Raw genomic sequence first — 14,145 nt, 5'->3', positions numbered from 1 at the left:
ATAGTTGGGCTTTACCCAAACAAACGTATTTAAGTTTTAATCTCTTCGCCTGTTTGTAAGTTTGCATGGGCTTAATCTTTGAAACGGCTGAATCGATTTCGATGGGATATACAGGGAGCAGGGATATTTTATATTTCGGAAATCCACGCTTAAAAAGCTGGAAGGCCGTATTTTACTGAGGGATGCATAATAATTATTTTTATAAACTCAGATTTTTACTGCATCAGTGCTGTGCAACATTATCAACTTACTGTTTGTTTTTAAATTTTTTATGTCAGCTGTCGAAAAAGTCATAATTTTCTACCTTTTTCTTCTATTTTTCTTATTCACGTCACTTTTAAGGAAAATGCGTAGGATTAAAAACCACCCACCAATTAACCACCATTACCAACCACCACAAATTACGGTTCTGTAAAAGGCAAGATATAGCGAAGCTCAAGTGCACAATCAATTGGAAAAAAAATTAAAAGAATGCGACAACAATTAATTAAAAACCTTAACTTAGGTAAATCGAGATTTCCTTAAAATATACCTATTAGATAAAAAAAAGGTAAAAAATAAAGGAAGTAATATATGACAGAACCATATTGATCTTAACGTAAGTAACTTAAACTTTAACGTAACGCAGATAATAATACCTACGATGAATATTTGTTTATAAATAAACTTGAAGCAGTCTTAATATAACTGTTATTGGGTGAACACCCGTCGTATCAATATGATTGCCAAGGTCTTTTTTGTGCTCGTGTTTGGGTATATAGCGTCTGTTGTCTATACGACACCGCTAGATGAGCAAAAACTATTTAGTAAGTGAATTTTTAGTATACATTATCCCACTCCAAATAGGGTACCACATATTTCTAGTTCTAATTTCAAAACGTATTAAAACGTTTAAAAAAACTTCGTGTTGAATTTAGAATTCGAGAAAGATTTTTCAACGACGCGACTTTTAAAAATTTCGTTCTGAATTAAGAACTACAAAAAGAAGATTCCTAATTCAAATTTATAATTTACGATATCTTAGATTACTTTGCCAAATATTTTTATCCTCCCGCGATTATTATTTACACCCTATATATATAAGTTAATATAATATAATAGGACCCATTCAATGAATGAGATGAAAATCCTTAAAAAAATGATAGTTGGTGTATTATATTAAAATAGATATTCAATTAAATATTTTTTTAAGTCAGAGCCCGATTTTCGTATATTCACATCGTACCCGTACATACCTATAAGACGTTAAAGTATATATTTTTTTATTAGGACGTTTTAGAAACTTAACCAAATAAAATCCAAATCCCAGTTATTTGGAATTTATTTAAACAAAAATACGAATGATGATTCTAAAGTTGAAGGCAATTCTTCGGTAAACCATAAAGGCACAAATATCTTGTACGTGCTGTAGTCATTAGGTATAAGGTCATGGCAAAAGCGCATGGAATGGAATTTTCCTACACTTTAGAATACAAACTAGTACTACATATTTGCTTTGTTCTGAAGTCCATATGCATTATTCTGAAGCGTAAAATATATTGCTCCAAAGTAAGCTTCGTTATATTTACTCTCACTCAAAACCAACGTTTTCTTGCTCAAATAAGCTTCCGAACGCAACCCGCATGCCTAGCACAGACAGGAAACAAAAACTTCCCGATGATATCCCCCAGCAAGCGATAATATACAGTTGTCCACTTACTAAAGCACGGCAACAGAGAATAGGATAAATTAGGCCCCGTTTATTATTTGGATGTTATTTCCACACGTGCGCTAATACATTGAGAATAATTGATAAAACTGTAAAAATAAAAAAAAACAAAAGATATTCCCTGCCCATCGCTCAGGCTACCCGTGCTGGTCTCAGAAAAGTCCACAACACCAGTGTTTTTGTTACCAGTGTAAGTAAGTGTCACTTAAAAATAGTTATAACAATAATAATTCATACCCAAGCGTTTTTATCCTTATCCTATCCATCCTTCCTTAATATTATAAATGTGAATGTAAGTTTGTTTGTTACGCTTTCGCGCAGGAAATACTTAACCGATCATCATGAAACTTTTTACACGTACTCTCGGAGGATTCTGAAGTAATGTAGGAAACTTTTATTAAAAAAAATATATTTCTTTTGCGAAAGATAAAAAAAATGTTTGTCAAAAATCTCATGTATTACTATAGGTGTAGACTATGTAGCAGTACGCTGCGTCCTGAAATTTACGCGGACGAAGCCGCAGGGTATATCTAGTATAATAATATGTTAAGAATCATAAGGTCCTGGTTTTGAATCCCAGTTGATAACGTTGATAACGTTCCAGACCAGCAGGGCTAGCAAAGGCAAGAGATAAAAACTGTATCCCCCAATTATATCCCCTGGGATATAATTGGGGGATACATTGTATATATATATATACAAGGGACATAATTAACGTTTATTGTTACACATATATTATTTGGTTATTAGTTCCACTTCTGCGCCAGTGCTCTGAGAGTTGATAAAGGTGTGGGAGAAGAAACATTTTTATTCTTTCCCCGGAGAGATAATTGTCCCCTGCTTATGCTGATTTTCTGTTAGGAATTTTCAGTATCAGCCCAGGGTTAAGAAATTACAGGGTTACCGTACCTTGGTGAGCACGTTACGCTGTCGCTCTCGGTTATTATCACTAATATGTGATAAATTTTTTGAGGTCCACGAGACGCGTCGTGGCTCAAACTATCTCCAATGACAGAGGAGGCCTCTGGGAAATCGATAAGCCGAGGATGATTAATGGACTCATGTGTTTCTATATATGTATTATTATGTTCTCAGATCGAGTCAAGAATGCAATTTTCTAGGAGAGCCGTGCGAATATTTTGCTCCACTTTGATTTTTATAGTAAAAAAATTGATTCTATGTAATAATAAAATAATAATAATAATAATCATTTATTGCCATACTCTATTGTTAATAGAAGATCTTGAACTAAATTTTTACCAATTTATTATTATCAATATGGCAAATGGCCGCAAACTCAGCCTTATGCTGTGCATTGGCAACAATGCTCAGCGCTGATTTTGAGTCTGCTCCAGTATTAAACTCAGCCAATAACCGCGCCGCCCGTTGCGTTATTATTATAACTGAGACTTGGAAAATTAAAATTAAATATAAAAATTGAAATAAATTAGTAAAAAGAAAAAAAAACAACGAACACAATCAGTACATATTTAACAGTAAAAAGTAAAAAAAGGCGTAACAAAGTTAAAATAAAAAAATTGGAAAAATAATTGTAGAAAAAAATCTTAATAAAAAAGTTCAAAACTAAGCAAAACAACCAATATTATTATATATAATAAATATTTATTTCAAACAAAACTCATTTGGCATAGATAAAATGTCTCGTCAATCGTCATTCAAAAGCCCCTTCGAAATGGCGTATAAAAATAAAATTTTGATAAAGTAATAAGGGATATATTTAACATCTCTGGAAAAATATACAAATATTATAATAAAGCGTTCTTGTTTTTAACATGCCCATTATATTTCAGAGTGTCCCCCGAATGAAAAATATTACAAATGCAGCCTGGAGGTCTGTTATAAGAAATGTGATAACATTGCGAATCCACCACCGTGCCCTCAGATTGCAGCAAACTGCTTCAAGCCATCCTGTGAATGTATTGATCATTATTTACGAGATAAAGAAGGCGGCCAATGCATACCTGAAGAAAATTGCCGTAAGTCACAACCGAATTTCATACAATAAACTTTATCTCATCGTCCGATTCTTTTTCTTTTAGTGTTCCAAACCATAGAGTTAAGGAAATACAGAACCCCCATTCAGCCATTATTTATCGCATGCAGTGCCCTGTGCGCAAAAATAGTTAAAACAACACGTACACGCTTCACTTCACACCCGCATTAGCTCAAAAAACTTTCCCATTTTATGGTAATAATTAAGTTTATCCATTGTAACAATTTATTTATAGCTGTTTGTTTTCCAAATAAAAAAAAAGGCAACATCTCCTGAGGATGCTCCGGTTCCGGAGCGGAATGTGCGTAGTGGGTACATTGCCGAAGATCTGTTTAGTCTGGAGTATAAGGATTGAAAACATTATAAATTACACTATAAAGATTCTCCTTCTTATCGCGGAGTAGGTATAGGAAATTAAGCATAGTATAACAAGTAGACAACATAATTTTTTCATACATAACTATTTAATACTTGGCCAGCGTAGTGGACTACGACCTTAAGCCTTATAAGTCCTAATACAAGGTCACATGGATATAACTTGAAAAGTATTAAATTTTATTCCCCTATGGGAAGAATTAAAAAATTATACGTTCAAACGATTACGCTGTAGGTAGACTGTCAGTCACTCAGGACAAATTCTTTTATTTATTTAGAAGAAGATAGATTTCTAATGATTAATTACTCATGTATGTTTCCTTTCAGCTCAATTTGAAAAATTGAAATTGGTTCCATGATCGCATAAGTAGACTATCGATTCGTTATTTTATTATATACAATAAAATAAATACACTATATACTAAATTACTGTTTTATTTTTATAGTCATCTTATCAGCTTATCACTATCATACTACTCACCAGGGTTTTAATCAGATTATCAACGTGCTCTTCACGTGCTCCCTGAGGCACGGGGTGGACAACGCAAATTTCCTTACTTCGTGCGTATACTGCGTGCAGAGGTTTATGCCTTAGAGTTCTCTACAATGTTCCCAAAGGCGTGTGAAGTCTACCAATCCGCATTTGACCAGCGTGGTAGATTACGCCCAAAGCTTTTCTCATTCAGAGAGGACACCAATACTATTGCATATGTAACGGGAATATAGTGTGTCGAGTACTGTACTCATTAGGAGTACCGGCGCGCAAGTATAGCCGAGCCGGCCTACCAGACAGGCGTCGCGGACAGGAGAGGTTGGACCCCGCACTCATCCACAGCTATTTGTTGTCCTGTCAGGCGGCGGTATTGGCACACTAAATACTCGTTACACATATTTCCGTGTCTTGTAGTCATAATGAGTTTATAGCGGTGAACCTGGACCCTGTTAATATGTCACTTTTGAATGCCACATTAATCAATCTCATAACCTCCAGAGTACAAATTCGGCGGCTACAAAAGATCCATTATCAAAATTATAATATTTCATCTTTATCTTGCATTTCGTGGAATCTCGCCCTTTATTAGAGTAAATGTTTTGTGATTTTGAGTAATGTTTTTGTCTTTCTTGGTTCAATAAAATTTATGTACCTTATTACAATGGTTTAAGATTTCAAATGTCTCGCCTTTCATGTAAGTTGTCATCGTATTTGAATTATTACGATATGAATCATGGTTTTAATAGTTTCAAAGTAATATTTCAGTAACCACGCAAAATTCGGTGGGACTATTAATAATAAAGTGGGGAAATTGCCTCGTTATTCTAGTGGCTAGCATGTTCGACTATCAGGGGTTCATGGGTTCTATTCCAGGCTTGGGTTTTAACCTTTTTAAGGGTTTATCTAACTTTGAAATAATGGTAAATATTAGATTAACCATCATAAAGAATGTATAAAAGTACATTGAATACATCGATTATACTATAATATTCATGAACTTCTTAATGACAAGGTTGCCTGGAAGCAAGCCGCTCCGCTTTCATCTCACACAAGATAAAACAATGATTGTTAAATTGTAAAATTATGTGGGAAAGGAGCAACTGCTGAGTTACTTGTAGGCTTCGTCACGGTAGAATCTGCCTTCCGAACCGGTGGTGAAGTCACTACGAACAGACATACTTGTCTTTTCAAAAGTGCTTATATTAGGCCTACTTGAAATAAATGAATTTTGAATTTTATGGAAAGCTAGCGTGGTCTTTTACGTGAAGCCATCTATTCGGGCTTCGATGGAAGCGGTGACAGCCTAGAGGTGAGGAACTTCTTATCGTAGGGACCGATTTCAATCCCCGGCCCTCACCTCTAACTTTACAGAGTTACAAGTATATACGATTTAATGGTGAACGCATAAAGCAGGCAGGCATAAAGCAGGGAGAGCAGTGTTAAACCATCGCTTATAAACGGATAAACTTTCTTAAGGCGCACGTCTTTAAAAGTGCCGCCCTGTGTTCATCGTCCTAAGGCATAGGTGCTAAGCCCCATTTGCCTGCAATTGTAACACCGTCAAATTCACTTTAGAGGCGTGTTTGAATCCCAGCACGTACCTCTGACTTTTCTAAGTTATGTTCGTTTCAAGCAATTAAAATATCACTTGCTTCCACGGTGAAGGAAAACATCGTGAGGAAACCAGCATACCTGAGAGTTCTCCATAATGTTCTGAAAGGTGTGTGAAGTCCACCAATCCGCACTGAGCCAGCGTGGTGGACTACAGCCTTAATCCCTTCTAACTGTGGGCGGTGTGCTCCTTGCTCTGTAGTGGCCCTGCTTTCTGAGTTAAAGGTCGTGGGCTCGATTGCCACAACTGGAATTTTTTGTGTGATGAACATTAATGTTTTTTAGTGTCTGGGTGTTTATCTGTATATCATAAGTATTTATGTATATGTAAATCAGTTATCTTATCATAACACAAGGTACGCTTACCTTGGGACTAGATGGCGATGTGTGTACTGTCGTAGTATATTTATTTATTATTTGTTCTGGGAGGAGACATGAATACCTTCTATCAGGAAGAGATCCAAAAGCTATACCACAAAATCGCAAGATTTTAGCTTAGTTTTTGGTTCAACCATTTTAAATTAATTTATTACATTTTTCATCATTTGAAAAAGAAAACTGTATCTTAGATACATTATGTTAAATTGGTATTTGTAATGTTTTCACCACTATGAATAAATAAATTTATTATTATAAAAATTTATTATTATGTGCCCTGAAATGACTCGGCACTGGGTTAATAATGATGACGATGCTGATATAAAATATTAGATTTACGAAAGAAATAAAAAACCTGAATCTCCGAGAACAATATAATAGTAGATCCTATTCTGCATCTCATTTAAACCGCACAATTTTCACGTCGCAAATAATATTTATGCGTCCATTTATCGCCGTCGCCACCTCTGTGCGACAACAAAGGGCCGCCCTGGGTTACGGCGGACATTTTTTCGCTTTTTGCAGCCCGTAGGTACAGTCACATATATAAATGGTCCATTAGCGAAATGATATTCCTTTTAATGTGACCGCCATGTGCATAGAATGTGTGCTAACATTACTAGAATAGGCACTTTTTTCCTGTCAGCACTTACGTTAGTGCAACTGCGATTACTTTTTCTTTGGTTCTTGGCTTTGCTTGTGTCAATTTCGTGTACCTAAAACTGTTGAATCACTTTTTTTCACTATAAGTTAGCTCTTAATATAGTAGTACTCGAGCTTTCGGAACCAAGCTCGTCCAGGTATTTCTTCTGCAGCAGCATTGAATGAATGAATGAATGAATACACTTTTATTGTACACCAATGAAAAATAAGTAGTTACAGAGATATAAACATAAAGCAAGAGAGAACAATTTGGTGGCCTTATCGCTACATAGCGATTTCTTACAGGCAACGAAAGGTTCGTAAAATAAAAAAATATAGAAAAGAGGTAGGTGGTGCAATCATTAAGATTTAAACATTATACAAATATATATATATCAAATATATAACTATATATAGCATTGCTATATAGCATTGTTCCGATCTTAAAGGTATGGTTGCGGGTGTAATTATAGGCACATGAGGCACCTATGCCTAAGATTGATAGACAAATGGTGACACTTTGCAGGTCGTGATCCTCGCATACCATGCAAAGTGTTGCTCTGCATTTAGTTGATGGGTTTGCAATCAGATCGGCCATCCTCTGGGTCCAATATCCATCAAATCATCATACATGGGTGCAATTCATCAACATCATTATCATGTCAGACTATGGATGTCCACGGCTGGGCATAGTTCTTTTGTAGGGTGTCTAAATGTCTGAAAAAAGTTTTATGCCACTATTTTTGAGCGGCTCCCTGGAACTTGCTTGATTTCATCCGTCCACCGCGTGCGGGGTCTACCAACGCTGCGTTTACCGATACTAGTTCGTCGTTCCACCTTGGGACCTTATTAACGTTGCCACTTTAGCTCCGCGACTCTTTGAGCTTAGTCGGTTGCTCTGGTTCTTTTACGGATTTCCTCATCCGTGATTTGATTACGTAGCGATACTCAAAACCTCCATCAATCGTCCGCTGAGTGACCCTGAGTCTTCTTATGAGATCCTACAATTACCTGGGCTTATGATATATTCACAGATGGATGAGCTAAACTTGTAGGCGTATGGCAGTTGAATTATCGGGACCGCTGGTGTAACGTGCTCTTTAAGACACGTAAGTTGACGACACCAATTATGTCGTTCCATTTCAATACTACAATTTTTAGACGCACCACCAGTCGAATTCTAAATACCGTGCCCCTTCCTAGGTAAAACATCTTAATAGTTATACCAACAAATCATTGTTGACTAGATGAAAATTATAACGAAGCATTTATTTCTAACGAAATCTATGCGAATGTAAATAGGCAGGTGGGTTACAACAATATCAAAGAATGATCTGGTGTCTCATACAATGGTTAGGCAATTGGTATTTTGAATTAAATATTTATTTATTTATTCCCATCTTACATTTTTGTCATTACAGGAAAAAGTTATCCTAATACGACAATGCAGCATGTTATGAAAATTTTAATAATATATATATAACTATAGTGTATATGATAAAATCCAAATCGCTATATTTGTGAGTTCACTCAGAGTGCAACAAAATAAATCCGTCTTCTCGGCTATCACATTGAGGGTACGGAGTGCGCGCGTCAGTGGCGCCTTCTTCAGTAGCTTGGTGCGCCCGTTCGGCACCGCCAGCAGCGATGGCCGGTGCCTCCGCCAAACATACCGGTCCGGCGCACGCAGGCTTACCAGGCGAACACATCAGCATTACATATTTGTCCCCTCAGTACTCTAAAAACATACGTTACGAGTGTAAGCTCTCTCCTTGCCCTAAGCTCGTTGTATCCTACCATGCCTAGAACAAATAATGTTGGGTACATCAATGGGTAGTAGGGTAATATATGGTAATATATGTCTACTTAGAGAGACTCATATACTCGATTAAATAAATAAAGAAACTATTCAAATTTCAGAATAATAGGCATGTAATACTTCTTAATGTCACACGTCTCCTTAAAATAATTACGCTAATGTGTTTAGCTTGGCCCTCAGACTTTCCCCACATATTTCTTTCGCATCCAATAAACTCAAGACGCTTCATTACTTACACGAATACTTTTTTAATGTGATGAAAACCTTAAAAACATGTTACTTTTTGCCGACTTTTTTAGGGTTCTATTTTTAGTTTCAGACTATTTCTAACATCATTATATTAGGATCTTGGGCCTGTTTTACTAACTCATGATTTTGATAGCTGACAACAACTAACCGGTCGATATCTTGGGGATGTATCTAAATGAGTTCAAAGTTTTTATTAAACGGAAGCTTATAGTCCTAGTATAGTATAAAGGATTACGTAAACGATAAAAAAGCTTGGGTGTAAACTATTTCAGCTCTAACCAGGTTGTTTCTTAAATATTTTCAAATTACAATGTTAGATGGTGATAACAAAAAGAAAACCCGGCTAAGTTTGTTGTGGACTTCTTCTTAGAGCGGGGCGCGTATGGAACCCTCGTAGCTAAAGTTTTCAGTTTACGAATGTAGTTATCGCCATCACTGCTTACTACTACGTACACATTTTGTATATAATCAACGCATCAAAAGTGCCATGTGTCTATTTGAAAAAAGAAATATTTGACTTTGACTTTATCAATAATTGAGGAGTCAATTTTTACGTTAGCTTGATAGTATGTAAATTTTACCAGTATTCTCTTTTATAGCTTAAAGTCCAAACAAAAATATCAATATGAGGCTGTGAGCTATAAGTATCCACTCTTGCTTTGTTCAAAGTTATATATCGGATTATCTTTCGTCGTCTTTATATTTATATTTATTGGGAGTTGTGCAACTACAATTATACGATGCTAGAGTGAGTGAAGAGTTTTAGCGTTGACCTTTTCTACATTCTTTCGTTAGTAATGAAAGCGCATAGGCTAGGCCTTATGGCTTTATTATATGGGGTTCCATACTTTCTTCTTCTTGCCCTTTTTCCATGCTATGTGGGTTCGCCACAGAATGTGTTTTGCGGTAACGCCCTTCAATCATCACTTTTAACATTTATCTCCTCTTACAACCGATCCATCTGTTTGCCTCAAAACGTTTGTCTCTCCACATGTATATCCCTTAAAATCGATATTTGACCTTGAAGGCTTTAATTGGTTAAAAGGTTTTAATAAAAAATAGTAGCAGTCTCTTCCATTACAACTTAATCACACGACTCGTCATAATAGTAATGGATTTGTATCAAAAATTGCCAAGTAATACCTTACGATTCGGACATTATTGTGCCGTTATCCCAAGTCTGCTTTAGTACTATGACGTTATTTTATTATCGCCACATAAAGTAAAGGAGATAAAACCAGAACATCTTGCTATCCTAATCTCTTATACTATATCCCGAAGACTGAATTCATGATATTAAACGTCAAATGGTTCTTTTACGGCTTGCCTACCTGCTGTTTGAGACCAAAGAAACTACTTTAATATTTTTTATTGCTAAGTTTTATCGTTATAATAATATGATATTTTATGTTGTGCGGTCTAGGTTTTACTTTTGGGGATGAGAGCATCGGAATTTCAGAGCAAAAATGGAACTAACAGTGCAAATGTACGAGAAATAACTTTTGAAATGGTTTTTACAGCTGTCAAGAAGAAAATAACATAAGTGTTTTCTACGACTGAGAGTATAGTGCCCCTAAATCCCACCATCTCTTCGTAAATTCATTGTAGAACCTAATTTGACAGTATTTTTGTTGCCAAAATTGCAAAGCATTCTAGAGGTATACCACGAAATGCGTTAACGAATCCCACGACAACGACAGACTTACACCTAAAGAATCATGCTTCAACACTAAACCACATCTTACTTGGTGAAACATCATGATATTATATTCATCGTGCCATAATAACCAATCACAATGTTCCAAAATTAATTTTAACTTAATTTGAGAAAACTGTATTTCAAACGACGGAAATGATATTATTTTCCATAGAGAATCTTTGTATTCCGTAGAGCATAGAAATAAACACTAAATCAGCGAGCGACGACTGTGCTTGGTGGAAACGCGGCCTGAAGAAACATGCTTCAACACTAAACCACATCTTACTTGGTGAAACATCATGATATTATTTTCATCGTGCCATATTAACCAATCACAATGTTCCCAAATTAATTTTAACTTAATTTGAGAAAACTGTATTTCAAACGACGGAAATTATATCATTTTCCATAGAGAATCTTTGTATTCCGTAGAGCATAGAAATAAACACTAAATCAGCGAGCGACGACTGTGCTTGGTGGAAACGCGGCCTGAAGAAACATGCTTCAACACTAAACCACATCTTACTTGGTGAAACATCATGATATTATATTCATCGTGCCATAATAACCAATCACAATGTTCCCAAATTAATTTTAACTTAATTTAAGAAAACTGTATTTCAAACGACGGAAATGATATTATTTTCCATAGAGAATCTTTGTATTCCGTAGAGTATAGAAATAAACACCAAATCAGTGAGCGTTAATTTTGTGGATTTAATATCCCTATAACATCCCTATAGTAAGGTTGGTGGGTGACAGTTGGCTACGCCTGTGTAAATGCGGTGCGCAATGTTAAGCCAAATCAGTACCAAGTATAAAGGTACTCGGCTTGGTGCTACTTTGGATTGCCCAATTAATTAATGATAATTATAATTAAAGTTCCACACCATGTCTATCTGTCTGCCCAAACACGATTTACTCCAAAACTACCTCATGGATTTTGCCTATCGACGTAGTGCGTCACGAGAAACTTGCACTTCACTATGTCAGCCTTCCGACCAACATTAAAAAAAAAATATATATATATTACGACAATGCACACATCGCTATCTAGCCCCAAAGTAAGCGTAGCTTGTGTTATGGGTACTAAGATGACTGTTGAATATTTTTTATAAATAATATACATAAATACTTAGAATATACATATAAACACCCAGACACTGAAAAACATTCATGCTCATCACACGAACATTTTCCAATTGTGGGAATCGAACCCACGGCCTTGGACTCCGAAAGCAGGATCGCTGCAAACTGCGCCAATCGGCCGTCGTACATTGTAGCAGCATGGTGGGTCTACGCTCTCTAGACATCTGCTACTTGAGAAGTCCATTGTACCATCAAAATATAATAATAATAATAATAATAAATAAATATACTACGACAATACACACATCGCCACCTAGCCCCAAAGTAAGCGTAGCTTGTGTTATGGGTACTAAGATGACTGATGAATATTTTTATGAATTACATATACATAAATACTTAGAAAATACATATAAACACCCAGACACTGAAAAACACTTAATGCTCATCACACAAACATTTTCCAGTTGCGGGAATCGAACCCACGGCCTTGGACTCAGAAAGCAGGGTCGCTGCCCACTGCGCCAGTCGGCCGTCAAAAATGTATCGTTGCTGCAGAAATCTCATGATGATGATGTTAAACATATACGAGTATATACAGATAATTATCCACAACATCATAATCTCAATTTAATGTCTTCTCAACACTGGTATTTTGTAGTGATTTCCAAGGTTTGTTAAGCTTTTATGCCACTTATATATTCAGTTACTCTCTGCAACTGGTATGTAACACCTAATAGGGGGTCTACTAAAAATTTCCTTTCCAGTGTGGGGACGCCGTTGCAGCCCTTCAGCTTCGCATCTCGCCGCGCTTTCAGTACTCTGGTTCTATTTCTTTATGTCCGATATTCAGAGTATAGTTCTCTGCATCGCCCGCTGAGTGCCTGAGCTAACTTGATATATAATCTTAATATATATAAATCTCCTGTCACGATGTTTGTCCGCGATGGACTCCTAAACTACTTAACCGATTTTAAATTAAATTGGCACACCGTGAGCAGTCTGGTCCAACTTAAGAGATAGGATAGCTTAGATATTTCATTATAGTCGCAATTTTATTTTATTGCAAATTATTTGTCTATAATTAATTGACAGTCACATGTACTCATTTAAGGCTTAGCCATACTGAATACGATAAAAACAAAATCAGACGCAGACGAAGTCGCGGGCAACAGCTCGTAATATTATAAAACTTAATTAAAAACAAACCCGATAAGGCCATTGTTTTGGCTAAAATCCCCCTCTTGCATAATGAAAGGTTTGCAGTCATCAATTGAAGGATTCCCTATCCTCCATTGAGGGATCCTATCCCCATGGAATTAAAATGAACATGCAGGTAAACTCCCTCAAATGAAAAATAGATTAGTGAAATTGGTGTGTCTATATTTAGCGGAAATTTGGAAAAGTAAATACCCATATTCCATCTAAAATCGGCTTCATCGGTCATTGGGTATCCAGTTTATTTGCAGAACATACAAATCACTTTTTCCTTTTAAATATAAACAATAATAAAATGTCACCACATCGTTTGTCATTTTTTTAAGCTATTGTGCTTTTAAAACGTAATAAATTAACTCTTTTGTTTTGGAAACTGTTCATCCGCTTAAATCATTCATCATTGTAGGGTCATAACTTATCGCGCAAAGCCAAACTGCATGAAAAATAGACTGGAATTTAAAAATGAATCAAAAATTCGTATAGCGGAACGTTAAAATTGGTATTTGATTTTTAAATTAACAATAGGTTTTTAACAATAAGGGAGATATAACATCGAAACAGGTAATAGGTGATTGTTCAATCTTCGACTGAGAGCACCGTCCAATTTTTTTTTGTAAGGCCTTAAGTGGTCGGTTATTAAAGGCACTGAGTTTTAAGAAATCTGAGGTTATCATCATCTCACCGTGTCCCAACTTAACACTAAGTAATTAGTAAGTGACAGTTTTAAGTTACACCTATATTGCCAATCTTATTTATCGTTAACATAACCTGTTATTTATTGCATAAACGAAATAGTCTTAAATACTAAAAACGCCATTTCACAAATAGTAACAAATAAAAAAATCGTATTAAA

At 35.8% G+C, this 14,145-nt stretch overlaps 1 protein-coding gene across 1 annotated transcript; it reads left to right on the top strand.

The window, feature by feature from the left end:
• Window positions 1-683: 683 nt before the first annotated feature.
• On the top strand, window positions 684-4,523 carry LOC120626880 (chymotrypsin inhibitor Ani s 6-like). The gene is made up of 3 exons (XM_039894664.1): window positions 684-806; window positions 3,520-3,705; window positions 4,425-4,523. The coding sequence occupies exons 1-3, from the start codon at window positions 719-721 to the stop codon at window positions 4,454-4,456; spliced, it is 306 nt and encodes a 101-aa protein (XP_039750598.1). The 5' UTR covers window positions 684-718; the 3' UTR covers window positions 4,457-4,523.
• The last annotated feature ends 9,622 nt before the right edge of the window (window positions 4,524-14,145 follow it).

The sequence above is a fragment of the Pararge aegeria genome, chromosome 10, assembly GCF_905163445.1.
Source record: "Pararge aegeria chromosome 10, ilParAegt1.1, whole genome shotgun sequence".
NCBI lineage: Eukaryota > Metazoa > Arthropoda > Insecta > Lepidoptera > Nymphalidae > Pararge > Pararge aegeria.
This window is presented reverse-complemented; position numbering and strand designations above follow the sequence as displayed.

Coding starts and splice junctions, on each gene's coding strand:
- LOC120626880 (XM_039894664.1), top strand. CDS start 719: ATGATTGCCAAGGTCTTTTTTGTGCTCGTGTTTGGGTATATAGCGTCT. Junction 807..3,519: donor AGATGAGCAAAAACTATTTA/GTAAGTGAATTT, acceptor ATTATATTTCAG/AGTGTCCCCCGAATGAAAAA. Junction 3,706..4,424: donor CATACCTGAAGAAAATTGCC/GTAAGTCACAAC, acceptor GTTTCCTTTCAG/CTCAATTTGAAAAATTGAAA.